The sequence below is a fragment of the Hyla sarda genome, chromosome 2 (assembly GCF_029499605.1).
Source record: "Hyla sarda isolate aHylSar1 chromosome 2, aHylSar1.hap1, whole genome shotgun sequence".
Lineage (NCBI taxonomy): Eukaryota > Metazoa > Chordata > Amphibia > Anura > Hylidae > Hyla > Hyla sarda.
In genome coordinates this window covers 373,562,701-373,584,871 of record NC_079190.1, presented here as the reverse complement: position 1 = coordinate 373,584,871, position 22,171 = coordinate 373,562,701, and the positions used below count along the sequence as shown (strand labels likewise).

The 22,171-nt window shown below is 41.1% G+C and overlaps 1 protein-coding gene across 1 annotated transcript; it reads left to right on the top strand.

Annotated features, from left to right (window-relative positions):
• The first annotated feature begins 4,834 nt into the window (after positions 1 to 4,834).
• On the top strand, positions 4,835 to 5,284 carry LOC130357478 (peptidyl-prolyl cis-trans isomerase F, mitochondrial-like). Its single transcript, XM_056560174.1, has one exon. It carries the CDS (start codon positions 4,835 to 4,837, stop codon positions 5,282 to 5,284), a length of 450 nt encoding a protein of 149 aa, XP_056416149.1.
• Positions 5,285 to 22,171: the final 16,887 nt, after the last annotated feature.

Genomic DNA, 22,171 nt, shown 5'->3' with positions numbered 1-22,171 from the left:
CCGATCATTCATTCAAATCGCGCACTGCCGCAGATGCCGGGATCTGTATTGATCCCGGCACCTGAGGGGTTAATGCCGGCGGGTCCCTGGCTGCGATCAGCAGCCGGGATCAGCCGCGCATGACACGGGCATCGCTCCGATGCCCGCGGTTATGCACAGGACGTGAATGTACGTCCTGGTGCGTTAAGTACCACCTCACCAGGACGTACATTTACGTCCTGCGTCCTTAAGGGGTTAAGCAACCAAAATGTATGACTAACATATACCGCTTTATTATGTGTATGTTGTTCACTTTTAAAATTAATGTGTTGGGAATTGTTCTTTTGTTGTTGTTTTTTTTTTTTTTTTTTTATCTTTCCAATCTTTATTCTATCATAATTCTTTCATAATCTTACAAAGACCGTTTCTTCTGGGCACATAAATGTCCCTGGATGTTGCATTACTTACTGGGAAAAAAAAAACAAAAAACAATAAAGTGAGTGTGCTCTCCTACATGTAGTTTTATACTATTAAGCTCTTCACCTCCATAGAGCTCCAAACTCCATAGAAAATGAATTGAATGCTGGCCATGTACATGTGTTATAATCTATTAATACTGAATTTTCCCTCTGCTCTTGCAAATGGTTAGGGTCTATTCACACGGCAGAATTTCTGTTTGTGGGATTCCCCCTCAAATTCCGCAAGCAGAATTCCGTAAGCGGAATTTCAAAAGAGTGAATGGGAGTGCAGAATCCCATAGAAGTCAATGGGCTTTAATATGAGGTGGAATTCCGCTTGCAGAAATTCTGCTGTGTGAATAGACCTTAAGGGGCTTGGTGGTCAGATTCCACTGATTACATTTGTAAGGCCCTATTATGTGAATACAAGATAACTTTGCAAGTTGTGAATACACCTTTAAGAGCATCTAAACCAACATCTTTATTCCATGGGATAAAGTTTTAAAATAAACCTTTTCTATGCCTGAAGCTAAGAGAGTTCTTTCTATCTCACAGATGCTCCAAATGTAATCAGATACAGGATAATTAGTTTAAACGCTTAACTACGAGGTAAAAACATCCCCAATTATCGGGATAGTATTCTATTAGATGTAATAGTAACATGCTGAAATAATCCTTTTTTGCTAACTTATATGAATCATAAGAAGCTGATGCAATTTGTAACCTTGTTGCAGTAAAGTATTGCTGATTAAATCAAGGTTATCCTCATTATAATACTCTGTTGCGCCTCAGCATTTAATGATCTTGACCTCCATTACAAGGGACCTCTAGAGTACAAGTGAATTCTAGAGTTTTCTATGCTAATCCCTGCCTTAAAAAGCATGATATCTGACACCAAAAATATTTGCAGGAATTTATCTTGGACATTGCATAGCGGCAGTCTTTGAATGCAATAGGTTTAAAGGGGTACTCCGTTTTATTTATTTATTTTTTTTTAATCAACTGGTACCAGAAAGATAAACAGATTTGTAAATTACTTCTATTAAAAAATCTTAATCCTTCCTGTACTTATTAGCTGCTGAATACTACAGAGGAAATTATTTTCTTTTTGAAACACAGAGCTGTCTGCTGACATCATGAGCACAGTGCTCTCTGCTGAAATCTCTGTCCATTTAAGGAACTGTCCAGAACAGCATATGTTTGCTATGGGGATTTCCTTTTACTCTGGACAGTTCATAAAATGGACAGAGATGTCAGCAGAGAGCACTGTGTTTCAAATGGAAAATAATTTCCACTGTAATATTCAGCAGCTAATAAGTACAGGAATGATTAAGATTTTTTAATAGAAGTAATTTACAAATCTGTTTAACTCTCTGGCACAGGCCGATAAAAAAAAAAAAATAAGTTTTTCACCGGAGTATCAATTTAAGGAACAGATCTCAGTCAGTGTTTGTGTTTTTTCATTTCTCAGAGCTAGATCTCCTGGGCCACCTCTTGCTCTACATAAATACTTTTATCTGTCCCAAGTAGGCATTAGTAGCCATTAATAATAAATCTAAATAGACTACTGGCCAGCGGCACACTCACCAGTAGAAAAACAGAAATATAAAACACATAACTTCATAAGAACGGATACAAGAGAAAACACAGTGTGAACAGACACATAGCAGAAAAGATATACAAATCGTAAAACCGACTATACAAACACAGATTAAAATCTACTATAAGCATGCCTAAACCCAGAAAATAAAAAGTGTACGCAAAGACAGAGATAGTCGATAAAAAGCTTAAATAAAGTGTTTCACCAAGAGCTACAAAGCAGCATGTCCAGCATGTTGGCAAGCCAGGATATAATGATCTCAATCACTAGCCGAGAGGCTAGACTGGGCGGACTTTAAATAGACACACCTAAGCAAGCTAAAGGCCTAACTATTCCCTAACCAGGGAACATAAAACTGTTCACACACAACCAAACCAATAACTGTGTGTGAACACAGGCCAATACAGACATGACACTGATCCTGCGTTACATACAGTATTATACGCTATTACATTAATATTGCATTACTTATCCTATACTGATCCTGTATTATAATCCAGAACTGCACTCATTATTCTGCTGGAGGAGTCACTATGTACATACGCTATACTTTTGTCGGCTGTGCCATTCAAGTTTGCTCTACTAACAGCCACTTGCAGACTGCCTGCCTGTCACTGACATATCAGGGAGGGGGAGAACCTGCAAAGCCTGTTTTGTTTTTTTATTTGATAGGTTTCCATAAAAAGGACCAATAAAAATCTTCAGCACGAGGACCATGATTCTCTTAATACAGCCCTGATTTATGCCCCTATTGTGTTGATCCAGAGGAAGGCAAAAAAAAAAAAAAAAACTATGAATCAAATTCCAATTGCCTGTACTAAGGAAAAATTCCTTCTGAATTCTACCACCTCTAGAAATCCAATATTCATAACTTTAAAAATTATAGTTTAGGAAAGGCCCCTCTTGAATTAACATTGTGTGGGAGAACGTTCAATAGTCTCACTGCTCTTACAGTAAAGGATGATGGTGAAACCTTTTCTCTAGATGTAGAGGATGCCCCTTATCATGGTTACCAGCCTAGGTATAAAAAAGATCACATCTCTGTACTGTCCATTTATATAGTGGTACATGGTGATCAGATCACCTCTGAACTATCTTTTTTTCTTAATGAAATAACTACAATCTCGATAATCTGTCTTGGGATCTCATCCACCTATTCTCTCAAATGTTACAAATGCAAAAAGGAAAATACATTTTCTTTTACCTAATACTTCTTCTCCGAGCCATAGCATGTGCAGATTAAAAGATGTTTTTTAAGATGTGTTCACGGTTCCAGATCCATCCACAACTGTGTATCTCTCTGTGTCATAAGACATTGCTCCGGGTTCCTATGAACTATCTCTCCGTGACCTTCAGCTACACAAATTATCTCAATGCGTATCATGAATCAAAAGAACTGTATCTCTGACACAGCCACAAGTACAAGCCTGAAATAATTCTTACTGCACTGTATACGTGTACATCACCTTTTAAAAGCTGGAGAGAGATAATGACCAATTTAAATGAAAAGTGGAAAGGGACACTGGCAGAAAAAAACAATCAGTATACTAATATACTTTCCATATCCAGTACCTGAAACAATTTTACTTTCTCAGTATCAAGTACAAAATCCTTCTATGTGTTAGACATTTTTTTTTACTTCCAGCTCTGCCTTGCAGGGATGTACTGTAAATGTCATTATACACTGTATGGATGACTGCCTGCCAGTGATTTATGCAATACCTCTCTTTCTCTATGCCAGCAGAAGAAATACTATGACAATTAAAATTAGACCTGAACATAGCCATAATTATACAGACAGTTGACCTGCATTTTTTTTTTTGTGTGGGATTATTTATTTACCCTGAAGAATAGTTCAAGAGAATTATGGATTATTTAAGAGCTACTCTGTGCGGAGGTTGTAGACTTTGAATCTACAGGGCAATGACTGAATTCTTTGTAACCTCTTTCATGTCTGAAATGCTTCAAGTTTATTAACCTAAAGCTAGTTTATCTGGGATTTAGCAATAAGAAGAAAGACTCTCCACAATATATTCATTAATATTGCAGTATTTATCGCCACATGAAACCCCATTCTGTTTGATCGAATATTTAAAAAAAAAAAAAAAAAAAAAGCTTAGAACATCTCTTTCTTGATTTGTTCTTGTTTTACAAAATGTTGTGTGAAGTCCTTCATTTCCCGTTAAATTCTTCAGCCGCTACTTCCAAATCCAACCAATGGCTGCAGCAGTGTTCTGTCAGTGATTGGCTGAACAGTTCAACATTGTAGAAATTAGTCAATTTAATGGGGGGGGGGGTTAGATCCACTGGGTGACCCTGTGGGAGACCCCTGGGAGTAACTGAGGTAGGTAAGTATATGGTTTTTGTTTGCTTTTTTACAGTGGCCACAGACACATGTGTCCAAACCATTTTTTTTAACTTTAATTTATTTGCCAGTTTCAAGTTTAGTCTTTTTCAGCAGGCTTTGGATTATTTTTTGAATACTCCACTTTTTCTTAATTAAATGGCTGCTCCCAGGCTACAAACCTTAACTCCACTCTTGGCCATGCCATCTCCAGCACTACTGATTCTTATCCAAGACTATTCTGGGCACTGCGACTTGGGAATACTCCCACAATAATTGACATATTTCTTCACTCCGGTTAAAGGGTTAACATCAGGTAACCCCTAAGTCTATGTATGCAAATGAGTTGTAATACTGTTGGAATATTATGTTATGTAAATCAAAGCACTGATATTAACAAAACAGATCATACAAATGCATTAACGTTTCAGAGTTCAGCTTTGATCCCGAATCATGGCATTTCCTAAAGTTTACCATGTTACCACAAATGAAGAGTTTATTGGCCGCGTTATTATAGAGGTGAAATCAGATGTTGTCCCAAAGACAGCAGATAACTTCCTCCAGTTGTGCACTGGGGAAAAAGGATTTGGCTACAAGGGATCCACCTTCCACAGAATCATCCCAAACTTCATGTGCCAGGGAGGAGACTTCACTCATCACAATGGAACCAGAGGAAAGTCAATCTTTGGAGCCAAGTTTCCTGATGAGAACTTCACCCTGAAGCACACCGGACCTGATATCTTGTCTATGGCCAATGCTGGACCTAACACAAATGGTTCCCTGTTCTTTATCTGCACTGCTAAAACTGAATGGCTGGACGGAAAGCATGTACTGTTCGGCAAAGTAGTTGAAGGCTACGAAGTTCTCATTTTTTTCCATCTATTTAAAGGCTCATACTTATAGGTAAATAACTGTTCTCTACAACCCCCAATGGTTATTATACAGCCCCATGTGTGTCTATAGAGCCATACTGCACATGTAGACTCTGGTGCCCGGACCAAGTGCTGCTACCAAATAGCAAATTAATTAGTATAAAAGTTAATTCACTTACTAATGCTTGCAAGCCTTAAATGACCAATTTGAAATGTGTTGTGCGTCACATGTTGTTCACATTTTACTTACCTGTTCTGAAGTTTTAAGTTGTGAATACATTTTAAGCTATATTTAGTGTCAGTAGTGATGGATCTCCACTGAACAAGTTTTTACATACTGCACATGCTTGCAACTTGCTACATCTAGATAACCGCATATAGGTCAGAGAAATCAATGACCCTGGTTCATTGTCAGGTCACGTAGCCATAGGTGGAAGCTTAGCTGGTGGTACGGTTTAAGTAGCAGGCTGCTAAATCTGTCATTTCTCATCATAAAAAAATGCAGTTCCAGTCCTATTACCCAAGTCATGTTCAGATCTAGTACATTCTGGCCTTTAAATTTTTTTGGCATTAAAACTTTTTTATATGATTATTTGTTAGGTTATCTTATACATTTCCTTATCATGTAATTCTATATTTACCCCTTTACCAAAACCCATAAAGTCAGGGGGCTAGGTTGTCATAACTTACAAGCCTATCAAAAGATTAGTAAAGCCCTGTTCTGGGGATAGAGGAATCACTAAACATCCCTCAGGACAGAGCTGTCAATAGCCCCACATGTCTTTTCCGCCTAGCTATAGCCACCATCCTCAACATTTGTAAGATGTTTGAATATTAGCAAGTGATCTTGGTCTTGTTTCATCTTTTTAAGTCATATTAGGTCATGTTTCCTTTACTTAATGGGCACTACTATATAGCATATTTAACACTAAGCACTTCTATACATTATTTACAGTAGTTGCAATATATCTGGAAATGCTACATGACATATAAGGTGCTTTCGGGCCCTATGAGGTACCAGGGCTCAAATACTAAAACCTCTCCTCTTTCTTCTTATAAGCATTAAACTATTTTTTTTTGAGGGGGGGGGGGGGTGTGGAGGGGCAGACAGATGTAGTTAAAATCACTTAACATTCTCTAAGAGTACGTTCACATGTATGCAGATTTGATGCGCAGGATTTTCTGCTGCAGATTTCAATGTAAACTGAATGACTGAGCACAGCTTCTAATCTGCAGTTACAAATCCTGAGCATCAAATCTGCGTAGGATCCTGTACGTGTAAACGCACCCTAAATAGGTATCCAAAATAGGCTACGTTTGAGATGACTAAAGAAAAAGTACATCTCTCCCCTGCCTAAGAACATAAACCAAATGGTTTCCAGTAAAACTTCCTCCCGTACACATCTGTGGGAAATAAATGAAGACAGTGTGCATTTATATCGCTGCTGGAAACCATGTACAGTCTGCAGCGGGTAACACAGGCATCGAACGTTGTAAAAGGATTTTTCCAGGCAATATGTAATAGCATTTAAGATGTGAATAAGCTAATGCTAAAGCCTGCAGCAAAGCTCTGCCATAAGTGGTGAAAATGATGGATAGTCAAGACATTATTCTGTTTGGTCACAATTCCCACCAAACACATCTATTTCGCTGCCTAGAAATTGGCACATTAGAATTCTATTCTGGTATTTGCTGTTCTGCCACTTGGTCATAGATCTGTATTAATGTCCAATAAGTTAGTTTAGCTGTGATGACTACGGAAATTATGTTTTTCCTTACTGAACAATCATTGCATTTGCCGGCATGCCTGCTTGCAGTTCATCATATGATTGGAAGTGTACAAGCAGTCCTCTGTGGCTAATACAATATAACAGCCCAGCATCTCAGTTTCATTTCGTAACACATTTCTCTGTCCTGCCTGGAGCAGTACTTAAATATTTTATTGAGTATACTACCTATTCTTCCAAAATGGATGCAAATTTCCTTCTGTAGTATTTTCACTTATCATCCATGTAGCATCGGAATATTGTCTCGTTGTTGGTTTGGAGTATGAAAGTTGTATTCTCAACAATAATATAACTGAAAGTGTAGCAAAAACATCAAGACAAAAAGAGACCTTGGTGAAGGAAACCAGATATGATGTCACAAAACATCTTCATGTACATTAGGCAATTCATTACAAAACTATTAAGTCGAAGCGGAAATTCTCAGATCTGTGACCTTGGCTTATTTAGACCATTAAAGAAAGAGAGAAATGTGCAGTTGATATTCAGCTTTGAAAACTGCTTCTCCAATGGGAAACTATTCCCACTTTGGCTGTAAACATGATCTCCCTACTTATAAACATGATCTCCCTACTTGTAAACATGATCTCCCTACTTAAAACATGATCCCACACGGAGGAAGATTTATCAAAACCTGTGTAGAGGAAAAGTTGAGAACTTGCCCAGAGCAACCAATCAGATCGCTTCTTTCATTTTTAAAAAGGCCTCTGAAAGATGAAAGAAGGAAACTGATTGGTTGCTATGGGCAACTGGACAACTTTCCCTCTGCAGAAGTTTTTGATAATCTCTTTATCCTGATCTTTATACTTGTAAACATGATGGGGAGATCTATCAAAACCAGTGAAGAAGAAAAGTTGATAAATCTCACCCATCTGCTAATTTGTACACATTGGCCGGAATTTATCATTGCAGGTGTAAGTGAAGCTTACTGACCTTTTTTTTGTGTGCTGATAATGTGGAGGATCACCAAATTTATTAAATGGTCACAGAGCATTTGATAAATTGTGTTCAGGTCACATTTTCTGAAATTTCTCTCTTCACATACACCAAAAAGCTAACCTAAGTCTGGGCTGGTGTAGTTTTAGAGACTTTCAGTGTCTTTGCGCCTTTTTTGCGCCTTTTCAGAAAAAGGTGCAGTTCATAAAACCCTTCCATATAATGTGTATTGCCAAAATCAGTGGATTGCAACTCAAAATCAGCAGAAATGTGTAGATTAAAAGTCGCAAAAAAGGCGCAAATAAACCCTGCTTGCGCTTTTTTTGCGCCTTTTCTAGACACAAAAAACAGTCTAAAGACAATGATTAATGTCGGCCATGATCTCCCTACTTGTAAACATCATCTTCCTATTTGGTTGACTTCAGTTGTAAAGTTCTTCATTCATCTTCATTGGCGATTTAATTATCCATCCTCCATTTGAGAAGGCTGAACAGATTTGTAAGTTTAAGAAATTCTTAGTTTGGAAAAATAATTCAAGATTTAATTTCCTTTTCAACTTTATGTAACAGAGGCAGATACTCCCTATCAGTGCTCTGTGTCTCAGCACTGTCTCCCACTCCAGGCACTGTGCTCCCACCGCAAATTCTTCTCTCTCTGGTCCCTGCCCAGGGCACTGTCTGTTTCCAGCTTGATGCCCCTCTCAGATGCCTCCATCCTTCTGCCATTCTGGGTTTAGCCTATAACAGTCAGTTGCACACTCCTCACATTTAAAGGAAATCTGTCAGCAGTATCACCCGCACTAAACCTGTCACACATGCTTGTAGTACGGGTGATGCTGATCTAGATGACCAGATTCACCCAGCAGTTCCGCCACAATTCGCCTTTTTCTTTTAATGCAAATGAGGGCCTTGGGGCATGGGCGGAGCTCCGATCTGAGCTTGGGGCACGCTGACGTCATCTTCACCAGACGAGTGCTCCGCCCCCGGCTCATCAATATTCATACCCCCTCCCTGTTCTTGTGTCCTGTGCTAGTGTACGATGCATGCGCTGCTTTCCTCCCTGCTATTGCAGCCCGTTAAAGTGTACAGCGCATGCGCCACCTCCGGGAGTACCCAGGTGGTGCCGCATGTGCCGTACACTAACACGGGGTGCGAGAGCAGGGAGGGGGTAATGAATATTGATGAGCAGGGAGGAGGAGCGCCCGCCTGGCAAAGATGACGTCAGTGTGCCCCTAGCTTGGTTCGGTGCTCCGCCCATGCCCCTAGACCCTCATTTGCATAAATGATCTGGATTTTCTGTGTGTACTGTTCTGACTCTTCTGTGTACAATTTGGATTCCAGACTATGCTTACCTGCCTGATTTCCTGGTTCCTTGCACTGGCACCATCTGGTCTGCATAGCCAGCTACTACTCAAATTGGGATCAGGCTTGTGAAGTGACCTGTTATCCTATAGCAGCAGAAATCCAGCTTCCATATACTGGAGCAGGATGAAAGGTGTAGACCTAGAGGGAACTTAGATTTCACTACAGGAGTTGGCCAAATCCATACAGGTTCTTTATTGTGTTGCACCTGAAATAAATAGTTTGCATATGATAGAAAAATCCCCTACTATACCAAAGTATCATACATAATAAAGAACATTTGGTTTTTAGTATCATACATAATAAAGGATATTTGGTTTTTAGGAGATTTGCAACAGATTTGGATAAGGATTTGATCCGATTGTTATTTAATGGAGCATTAAATAACCAGCATTCCTGCCTAAAATAAATGACACAATACTTATTTCTTTGACAAATTTTTCAGAAATCTAATTTACATGCAAAAGATGTGACTTTTTACTGAAGCAGAAATCTGTATCAAATCCTATACTTGTCAACAATATCTTACAGATCAATACAAAACAGCCCTTAGAGTGTTTTCACACAGTGCATTTTCTGTCATATTTGTATTTGTAAAAACATACAATAATTTTTCTAGCAAAGTTATGAAAATTGCTGCAACTTGTTTCACATGTTTTATTGTTTAGGCAATTTACTGTTAGATTTTTTTTTTTTTTTTAGAACTATTTCATACTTGAGGCTGCAAATAATGAACATGCTCAATATTTCAACCCCTTCCTGACCTATGATGTACCTGTAAGTCATGGGTCAGGTGCGGGGAACATCCCACAAGGCACGGGTCAGGTCCATGTCATAACCAGCAGATCTACGATCAGCAGCTGACATCTGCCAGTAATAACGAACAATGTTTGTCTTTGAAATGGTTAACTGCCGTGATCAATAGCGATCACGATGTTTAAACATTAAATGCTGGAAATCCCTGGGATCTAGAGAACCATCTGCAGCTCTGCGATGGAGATAGGTTGCTGGGGAAGAACGGGGACTTAACCGTTCTTTCTGGTCCTTGGTGGATCGGTGATGGTTTAAGGCTGCCAAAGGCATTAATGTAATGTAATAGCATTGCAATGATCTATGTAAGCCATAGAATAAAGAAAGCATGTCAGATTTACCGCATTGTGAACTCTGAAAAAATTATTACCCCACAATATTGCGCAATTCCATATTTTTTTTTTTCTATTTTGCTTTACATTTATTTGTTTTCAGGCTCCATAATACACATATGATATGATAAAATAAAGTGCGCCAATGAAAAGTACAACTTGTCCCACAAATAAGAAGCCCTAATACAGCTTAGACAATGGTAAAATTAAAAAGTTATTGGTCTTAGAATGTGAGGAGCAAAAAAGCATGAGCCAAAAAAAAAAAAAAATCACTAGGCCATGAAGGGTTTAAAGGGGTACTCCGGCCCTGGGACATCTTATCCCCTATCCAAAGGATAGGGGATAAGATGTCTCACCACGGGGGTCCCGTTGCTGGGGACCCCTGCAATCTTGTATTCGCCACCCACCTGTTTGAGCTGCACGCCGCGGTGCAAGCTCACAAACAGTCGGGTGGCGACCACGGGGCCAGAGTATCGTGACGTCACCCACCGCCCCTGCTATGCAAGTCTATGGGAGGGGGCGTGATGGATAGGGGATAAGATGTCTCAGGACCGGAGTACCCCTTTAAAGGTCAACACATCTTTATTCATTGTGGGCACTAATGATTGTTTTTTCCCTAAACTTTAAGGCTATGTTCACATGCATCCATTAAATGGATAGGGGATAAGGAAGAGGGGGTATGGGGGATAGGGGAGGTGTACACATAAGAAAAAAAATATATTTATATATACCTTACATAAGCCCAAACTACTGATAGAAATGAAAAAAGCATCAGCATTATTTTATGTTGCAATAATGCCAGAAAAAACCCTAATGCCAGAAAGATACCCTAATGGAACACATCATATGACAAAAATATGTCTGCAATATTAACTTCATTTTACAGCCGTATTTTTCATTTTTTTTTTTAAATACATCCCATTTTACACTCACTGTGAGAAAATAGCTTCATGCTGTATTTCTGTAAATATGTCTTTGCTTTTTTAACATGTTAGTCATTAAAAAAAAATTTAATAAAATAAAATAACAGTAGTGTACTTTTCCCGGTATTATAAACAACTAGTCCTTAGAAAGGATCCAGAAATATGAGGATGTTAAAAGTAAACAAAACCAGGTCCAGAAAAATAAATTGTATATCTGTTGCAAGCTGACCAATCAATTTAATCAAGTTGTACAATAATTTCCAAAACAAACAAAATAATATATGACAAAGTCAGGTTTTGTCACAGTATGCTAAAGGAAAACAGCGGGGTTTTTAAAGGTTAACTCCAAGTCCTGGGACCCAGTGTGTGTTGACAATACACAATAAACTATGCATACATAGAATAAAATAAATAACAGTAGCTCTACAGCAGGTTTTATAAAAACACATTCATTTTCATTGTAGTATCTCTCATTAATTAATCATATGGAGCAATGATGTTCCACAGGCTAGAATTCATCATTTCCACTTCGGCTGCTCCACATACTGTAGAATATACAGAACAAGATTTACAATGTGACTTGGTAACTAAGGCTTCAATTTTTCCCATCAGGGAGGTTGGTTATTCTGGAGCTGTTAGATTTACTTGCCAGCTACGGTCACACTTACACACAGAGTTGAATAATTTAAAGAATTCAGTACTGTATATTGGAATAAAGATGCAGATATTGAACATATAAATGCATATAAAAAATTTTTTTTCTCCCACTGGGTTGACCTCAAGTGATTTGCCCTTGTTTTAAAGAGAAGATATATTTTATTTGTAAGAAAAGAACATGAATAAATAATAATGGGGGACCTTTGACACAAGTAAATTATTATGATCTATATACAAGTCGTCCGGTGCTGGTTGAAAGCATCATTTACTCAAGTGTGAAGAAACTTACAAACAATGATACCTAGTACGTATTACTTACTTACCATATGGTTCACTTCGAGCTACTCACTTCCAGTTTTGTTGGTAGTGCTTCCCTATTTTTACATTGTTCACAAACTATGTTCAAGAGATGAATGGGCAATACTGATTTGATGGCTGATCACATGTCCTTTTACGTGGGGGGAATAACCACCCTAAGTAGGAGGTTAACTGCTGGGCAGAGCTTGTTCATGTGCCTGAATCCTTTTATTTAACCTGGGCTCCTCATCAACATTCTGTACGTTCCTTTTTACCTTCATGGCCATTTCTAATGCTGAGGTATAAGCCTTTTTGTTATCATGCAACTGAGGTTTAAGTGCCATGGGGTTGTCCTTCACCATAGCAAGGCTTGAGATAAGTCCAGCCCATGTTCTCCGAACCTAGCGGCTTCAAGTCAAATGAGGTGGGTGGTCAAAAGAGGCCACCTTACTAATGTTACCTCAGTCTCGTTGCATCTGCATGGACTGACTAAAATACAAGACAGAGGAGTTTGAAATGTTCTTTTCTACATTGATATACACTAGTATATCTCAGATTTATACCAGTTGACAAAGGTCGCTATGACTGAAATATCCATATGAATCCATAGAAGAAGTCCAAATATAACGTATTTTAAAAAAATAATTATTTATTTAATCATTTGCAGTTTAACAATATTACATAATCTACAAAATACATCCATAATCTATAAACTCCCATCCCCCCAAAGAAAAGAAAAAAAAAAAACCTACAATAAAAATTCTGAACCATTATTATCTCCTCCAAAACAGCTCTGACAGACTTTTTACAACCTATCAATCATTTAGTTTTAGATTACAGGTTCAATTCAACCCCAACTTCAAATTATGTTTAATAGATTTAATATTCCTTTTTTATTATCTATAACAATTTGTAGATATTTGGGGGATTCGGTGAGATCCACTTTCTTATAATCAACAACCTGACACAGAACAATAGCTTATGCACTATGGCCCAGATTTATCAAAGAGTGTCTATGGTAGAGCTATTTTCCCATGTCTATTTCGATGGTGGGTTTGACTGGCGTATATCTTATTTATCAAGAAGGTGCAGCAGGAATATGGATTTTGTGCAGCTCTGCTGTGGTGGGAAAAGCTCTACTGCATACACTTTTTCTAGACACTTGTGAGGGAGGGAAGTAGACACTTTCCCGGGTCCTGAACACGTGTCATAGAAGGGGAGTGGGATGCCGTCGTCCACAAGGGGTTAAAGGTTGAATTGTGGAAGGTAGAAATTATTCTCACGCCTACTGGTAGGTGGTGTAGCATTGCGCCTAAAAAAGTACCTTTGCGCACAAAATAGCGACTTTTGATAAAAGTAGCAATTGATAAATATGTGACCACTGCATGGTCAAAAAGAAAAAGTTCGGAAATTTAAAATTTTCCCTTATTTCGGAATTAACCTTTAACTAGTATTCTTGTACTTTATCGCAGACCACAACATGTGGAGGACCCCTGCTTCTTTTCCCCCACATTTCAGACATCTGCTATTCTGTCTCCTATTTTAGAAAGAAAGAGCAGATTATAATATACCGTATTTATCAACGTATAACACGCACTTTTAAAACTTAAATTTAAGGCAAAAAGTCTGCCTGAGTGTTATACACCGATAAGTCTTCTGGTCACTGATTTAAAGCGGCCACAGCAGCGGCTGCGGCCACTTTAAATCAGTGACTAGCGGAGTCACCTCCCGCTCTGTAAAACTGTCACTTGTTTTCTCCTGCACTATCCACAGGTACTAGTGGATAGTGAGGGAGATGCTGATTAAAATGAGCCCTACCTTGTCCGAATCTGTGCTACCTTTTAATTAGCGTCTCCCGCACTATCCACCAGTACCTGTGGATAGTGCGGGAGAAAACAAGTGACAGTTTTACTTTTCATTTTCCCTACCTCCCCCTCCCTCATCATTCCTCCTTTTCCTGCTTTTCATAGTTTTGTTTGTTTTCCTTACCTGGCTGCGCTTCGGCAGGTAAGGTCAGGCGGAGGGTCTTGCGGGCTGCGGTCAGTGAAGCAGATGAGTGACGTCCTCTGCCGGCTTCTCTGCGCAGCATCAGTGACGTCACTTTTCATTTCTGCCGAAAAGTGACATCCCTGATGCTGCGCAGAGAAGCCGGCAGAGGACGTCACTCATCTGCTTCACTGACCACAGCCCACAAGACAGCCGAAGCACAGCCAGGAAAGGAAAGGGGAAGAGTGGTCTTCAACCTGCGGACCTCCAGATGTTGCAAAACAACAACTCCCCGCATGCTGGGAGTTGTAGTTTTGCAACATCTGGAGGTCCGCAGGTTGAAGACCACTGGCATAGGAGGAACATGATGGGGGGATGATGAGACAGGGGGAAATGATGAGGGGGGAATGATGGGGGGATGTTGAGGGGGGAATGATGGGGAACATGATGAGACAGGGCGGGGGGATGATGAGACAGGGGGAAATGATGAGGGGGAATGATGGGGGACATGATGAGACAGGGGGAAATGATGAGGGGGGGGCATGATGAGACAGGGTGGGTAATGTTGAGACAGGGGGAAATGATGAGGGGGGAATGAGGGGGGGCATGATGAGACAGGGTGGGGGATGATAAGACAGGGGGGAATGATGGGGGACATGATGAGACAGGGTGGGGGGATGATGAGACAGGGGGAAATGATGAGGGGGAATGATGGGGGGCATGATGAGACAGGGTGGGGGGATGATGAGACAGGGGGAATGATGGGGGACATGATGAGACAGGGTGGGGGGATGATGAGACGGGGAAATGATGAGGGGGGAATGATGGGGGCATGATGAAACAGGGTGGGGGATGATGAGACAGGGGGAAAGGATGAGGGGGGAATGATGGGGGCATGATGAGACAGGGTGGGGGATGATGAGACAGGGGGAAATGATGAGTGGGGAAAGATGAGACAGGGTGGGGGATGATGAGACAGGGGGAAATGATGAGTGGGGAATGATGAGACAGGGTGGGGGATGATGAGACAGGGGGGGAAGGATGGGGGACATGTTGAGACAGGGTGGGGGGGATGATGAGACAGGGGGAAATGATGAGGGGGGAATGATAGGGGGCATGAGGAGACAGGGTGGGGGATGATGAGGGGGGAATGATGGGGGGACATGATGAGACAGGATGGGGGGATGATGAGACAGGGTGGGGGATGATGAGGGAGGAATGATGGGGGGACATGATGAGACAGGGTGGGGGGATGATGAGACAGGGGGAAATGATGAGGGGGAATGATGGGAGGATGATGAGACAGGGTGGGGGGATAATGAGGGGGGGAATGATGGGGGGCATGATGAGACAGGGTGGGGAATGATGAGAGGGGGAAATTATGAGGGGGGAATGATGGGGGACATGATGAGACAGGGTGGGGGATGATGAGACAGGGGAAATGATCAGGGGGGAGGCACTAAATGCTTAATGTCTGTATGGCTAGTGGTGGTCTATGACAGGGGGAAATGATGAGACATGGGTGGATGATGAGACATGGGGGGTGGTGATGAGAGGGGTAAATGTGGCACAGGGACTGATAAAAGGGAAGGAATGATGTGGCACTGGAGGGGACAGGACCAAACTGAGGTGCAGAAGAAAACGAAGTTGGGGGGGGATGATGTGGCATTTAATCCAAGTCATTTATTTTACATTTTATTTTTTTTTAACTTAATTTTCCCTGTTAAAATGGGGGTGCGTGTTATACGACAGTGCGTGTTATACGTCGATAAATACGGTAGTCTAGAAACAATATTAAACTGTATAATTCTATGGTTATTGTTCAATGGTACCTGATGAATCCTTTTATAAATTATCTCCCATTGTCTACCATCTATCATGCCTAAGTCATTTTGCCCCCTTCTAATACTACCATGCGTCTGGCCTAACCTCGGGACACAACAAAGTGCTCTATATGTGTCAGACATAACCTTTTCGTCGATACTACCCTCCATTAATTTACTCAGACATTCCGGGGCAGAACCAATCACCAAACCCTTACCTATTGTGCTCATAACAATACTTTTCATCCCAGTGTACTCAAACCAAGTGCCAGCTTCTATTTCTCTTCTGTTTAATTTCATTCCAGTCCATACATTTCCTTCTTCACCAAACATCATTTATCCTTCTAAACCCCAATTTTCCCAATGTTTCCATTTCCATACCCTTCATCTGATGTCTTCTAATTATGAAATAAAGGAGAGCTTTATGGATTTGCTCAAAAATGTTGTGATATTATAATTCTTAATAAATATGAATTTGTAAATTTATTTTAATACAATGGAACGCTGTTGATTTCTAAATATTGTTACCTCCTGGCATTTGACCTAGACTCTGATTTTGACTATGCTACAGACTTTGATTCTGTCCCTGAGGTGCCTCTACTTTACTGACCTGGCTAGTTGACCCTGCTTGTAACTTAGCTCACTCTGACCTATGACTATACTTCTTCCCAAGTCCCTACAGCTATAACTGGGACCCTTCCCAAGGCAATCGAATCTTAACTTACTTACTCACCATATGGTTCACTTAGAGCTGCTCACTTCCATTTTCATTGATGGTGCTTCCCCTGAGGTAGTGCTTACCAGAGATTACCTGAGATTTTGCAAAGCTAGAATGGGTTGGAGTACTGGCTGCTCCTTTAAAACTGGCAAAGGTTGGAGAGCAGCAAGGTTTTACAATACAGGAACAGCACAGCACAGATATGTAAGACAATAAGTTCTAGAGTTGTTAGTTCATGAAGAATAAAATGACTTATTACTGAAGGATACACTATTGTATATTAAGGATACCACAAATGTATTTTGCAACAGTGTACAGAAATTGTCATCACTTAGGGGGCATTAATCATTGTGTAAATCAAGCTCTTTTTACCCCCATTTTCTGGGCATACATAATGTGTACTTCCCCATATTTATCAAAGAAATAAATGTTATTTATAAGTAGCAAAGTAAAGTGTGGTCCATGCTGGTATGAGGTTGCACCAATATTCCTAAAATACAAATTTCAATGACTAATTATAGCTAATTTGAATAAGGTGCAGGAGATGTTTAAAAGTTGTTTTACCACTTTAGTGGATGGCAAAGAGGACATCCGGAGATTGTAAAGAACCTGATCTTCAGATGTATAAGGTGTTTCTGGTACTTGTAAAGGGTTAAATCTGACGACAGGTTCCCTTTGAAAAAGTTTAGTCTCAAGGGGCGACACGCCTTCTTTACCGTGAGGACTGTGAATTTATGGAACGGTCTACCTCAGGAACTGGTCACAGCAGGAACAATTAACAGCTTTAAAACAGGATTAGATACATTCATGGAACAAAATAACATTAATGCTAATGAAGAAATATAAAATCCCATTCCTTCCCCAATATCGCGCCATACCCCTACCCCTTAATTCCCTGGTTGAACTTGATGGACATATGTCTTTTTTCGACCGTACTAACTATGTAACTATGTAACGGTGACCGGTCGTTGCTGGCAGTGTACATTTTGTAATAAAGTTGTGTAGAGTCAAGCATTACTCCCAGTCCTATTCTGCACCGAAGGACAATTCCTACTGGTCAGCTTCTGGGTTATTATGTTGAGATGTGCTACATGTTGCAGTGGGGTTGATCTACAGCTTTGTATCACGGAATGCGGGTACTAATGTGATGCAATAGAGCACTTATACACTTTTACCCCCACAGAGTGTAATTGTGATGGGTGAAGAAAAGAGATTCTTCTGACAGGGGGAAGGTGTTTTTTTTTGGACTTTTCTATCTACCTTGCTGGAACCTATCCTCTCTAGTGTTCTGGAGCTCTACTTGTTACTACTGGTAGATGGCAGCAAAGAAAAACACAAACTGTATATTATATGTTTGTATGCATGTGTGTCTTGAATGGTGTTAAAATTTTCATTTTTACCAATCATGTGTTACAAAAATGTAGCACAATTAAAACACAATGAGAAAGCTTAGAAACAATACTAGTTTAACTCAGCTTATCTTACATCCAAAGAATTCTACCAATATATTTAAATTATATGGACCCAGTGTTGTATGGCAACATTACTACACATGAGGTGAAGTGATTTCCAAGTATATTTCAGGTTCAACAACTCTTAAAACCATTATTATCCTATTTAAGACAATTGAGACAGATCAGTTTTATTCCACATTTTATAAATGGGTTACATACAATCTCTTGATAGGAAATAGGCAAATGTAGCAAAAATAATTATGTAAGCAAAGCAGATAATATTTCTAATTTTATAAAAATGTAAAAAGAAAAAGTAGAGGAATGCAGTTGTATAAATGACACTTCTACATGCAAAAGGGAAATATATACATTTTGTTAGGCCTTTACATTTCCTTGTAAGTATTCCAATAACTTTAAATTGATGTGGGTCTGTGTTGAGGTTATACTTTTATACATGTCTACAAATCTGTTAAATAGATCATAAGGGATAGAAGATTGTATGAGCATTGTAATAAAATAGGTTTTCCTACATTGAAGTCCCAGTTTCCAGTCCTGGCAGAAGAGTTTTCAGAGCTGTTGATATTTATTATTAACTGTGTTCACTCATTTACAATATTCCTACTTAGATCTAAAAATGATTTTCTCTTGCCATTAGTCATGATTTGTAAAGATAAAAGTATACTCAAAAAGTACTGCTTTATGCATTATAGCCTTATGTGGACAATTACGTTTGCTGGGGAGCCACTTGGAACAAGAGTGTCCTGTTAAAGGGTTAGTCTGGGATTTTTTTTTTTTACTATTGTGGTGTCCCGGTACCGCATCTTATACGGTACCTATGTATGTGTGGGTCCCCATAGCCAGAGTGCCTAGGATGTAGGGATCCCTGTTGTGTAGCCTACCCTTTTTCGCCTCTATTCCAACTAATAGCCTAGTAATTTATGTAAGGGTGATGTAAATATAGTAATATATGTAAATAAATGGTTAATTATCGGTTCCATAGCATTGCAGTACCTGCGGGTCACGTGACTAGGTAAACTCTATAGTATTCTGCTTAAGGACCTTTGGAGGCCCTGTGACGTATGCAATCCCATTACTCTGTGTAATGGTGAATGACAGATGTTCGGACCAATCGGATTCACCCCGACCCCGGTCCATATAAGGGAGCAGCCGCCATGTTTTCACTCTCTTGTTCCTGGGCTGTCAAACGAGAAGGATCTGCGCAGCAACTATCGCAGTGAGTTAGGCCCGAGCCTTGCGGCAACGGCTGAGTAATTCAGAATAGAGTTTATCAATTCCCAGACACTCTGCAGCATCACCGGACCTAATATAACCCCTAAATCCGGACGGATCTGCAAATATCTACCCTAAATTCAGAGACTTTCTAAATAGCTCAAGGTCCGCAACAACTGTCAATCACTGAGCGATATAAGGACTGTTTGTATGAGACTGTTACTGTGCTTGGATGTATCGTAAGCACTTAAGTAAAGTTGTTCAAGTTCAAGTTCAATCTCCTTGTGGACCTTCAGTCATTTCATGCACCTATCGTTACTGGGAAGGGCGTCGATAGGCCGGAGCATTACCTGAGCATACCAGCCCTCAGCCTGGCGTCACGAACTATAGGGTTAACCTTAACCCCTCATATACCAGTACCATTCCACCACTACCATACACCCCCCAAGGGCTACCACACTATGCTACAGAGGCTGTATAGTGTAGTTCATAATGTAGTGTCTATACCTGTATTTGATGCAAAATGAGTGTTGTCCGGGTTTTGCCCAGGTTGCAGTGCGGCCAGAGACATTACATCACTAGTCAGGTGTTGAAAACAATCCTGTCTGCTTAAATGGGTGGAGTGATCGCTGGGTGGGGGAGAGATCATTTTCCCCATGACTACAGGAAATAGTAAGACAGAGAAACAACAGTGCTTCAGCTCACCCCAGGTGCGCGCTGACAGGGCGTGGACCTCGCCCAAAATGAACGACAGAAGAAAGAGGAGTCCAGCGTCCAATAACTCAGAGGATGATATTTATTTCACCAGATGGTCATAGCAGGAACACAAGGTACAGTGACGCGTTTCGGCCTTACAACATGGCCTTAGTCATACACAACATATAGTACAAAAAGACCGGTTTTTATACATGTGGGTGGGCGGATACGACGCAACGGCACACCTGCATTGACAGGTGGACGTGACGTCATGAACCACACCTACAGATTCAGGTATATCCACCCACATGTAGAAACTAATGGCAACCGCCACTGCAAAGCATGTAAAACATTGATTAGAAATCTATAAAATTGTATATAATTTACCAAATATAGACGCTTTACATGAAAACAGTATAAAAAAATGTACATAGACAAAGCAGCTTCTTTATTACAAAAATATATTAAATATAAAAGGGAAGAAAGATGTCAGCACCATATATATTGTCACGATGCCGGCTGGCAGGTAGTGGATCCTCTGTGCCAGAGAGGGATTGGCGTGGACCGTGCTAGTGGACCGGTTCTAAGCCACTACTGGTTTTCACCAGAGCCCGCCGCAAAGCGGGATGGTCTTGCTGCGGCGGTAGTGACCAGGTCGTATCCACTAGCAACGGCTCACCTCTCTGGCTGCTGAAGATAGGCGCGGTACAAGGGAGTAGGCAAAAGCAAGGTCGGACGTAGCAGAAGGTCGGGGCAGGCAGCAAGGATCGTAGTCAGGGGCAACGGCAGAAGGTCTGGAAACACAGGCAAGGAACACACAAGGAACGCTTTCACTGGCACTAAGGCAACAAGATCCGGCAAGGGAGTGCAGGGGAAGTGAGGTGATATAGGGAAGTGCACAGGTGAACACACTAATAGGAACCACTGCGCCAATCAGCGGCGCAGTGGCCCTTTAAATCGCAGAGACCCGGCGCGCGCGCGCCCTAGGGAGCGGGGCCGCGCGCGCCGGGACAGAACAGACGGAGAGCGAGTCAGGTAGGGGAGCCGGGGTGCGCATCGCGAGCGGGCGCTACCCGCATCGCGAATCGCATCCCGGCTGGCAGCGGAATCGCAGCGCCCCGGGTCAGAGGACGTGACCGGAGCGCTGCCGCGGGGAGAGTGAAGCGAGCGCTCCGGGGAGGAGCGGGGACCCGGAGCGCTCGGCGTAACAGTACCCCCCCCCTTGGGTCTCCCCCTCTTCTTAGAGCCTGAGAACCTGAGGAGCAGACTTTTGTCTAGGATGTTGTCCTCAGGTTCCCAGGATCTCTCTTCAGGACCACAACCCTCCCAGTCCACTAAAAAAAAAGTTTTCCCTCTGACCTTTTTGGCAGCTAAAATTTCTTTGACCGAGAAGATGTCCGAGGAGCCGGAAACAGGAGTGGGAGGAACAGATTTGGGAGAAAAACGGTTGAGGATGAGTGGTTTGAGAAGAGAGACGTGAAAGGCATTAGGGATACGAAGAGAAGGAGGAAGAAGAAGTTTATAAGAGACAGGATTAATTTGACACAAAATTTTGAAAGGACCAAGATAGCGTGGTCCCAACTTGTAGCTAGGGACACGGAAGCGGACATATTTAGCGGAGAGCCATACCTTGTCTCCAGGGGAAAAAACGGGGGGAGCTCTTCTTTTCTTATCCGCGAACTTCTTCATGCGTGATGAAGCCTGTAAGAGAGAATTTTGGGTCTCTCTCCATATGATGGAAAGGTCACGAGAAATTTCATCCACAGCGGGCAGACCAGAGGGCAAGGGAGTAGGGAGGGGGGGAAGAGGGTGACGGCCGTACACCACGAAAAATGGGGATTTGGAGGAAGACTCAGAGACCCTGAAGTTATACGAGAATTCGGCCCATGGGAGGAGATCTGCCCAGTCATC

Excerpts from the sequence above, each read along its gene's own strand:
- LOC130357478 (XM_056560174.1), top strand. The coding sequence starts at position 4,835 with ATGGCATTTCCTAAAGTTTACCATGTTACCACAAATGAAGAGTTTATT.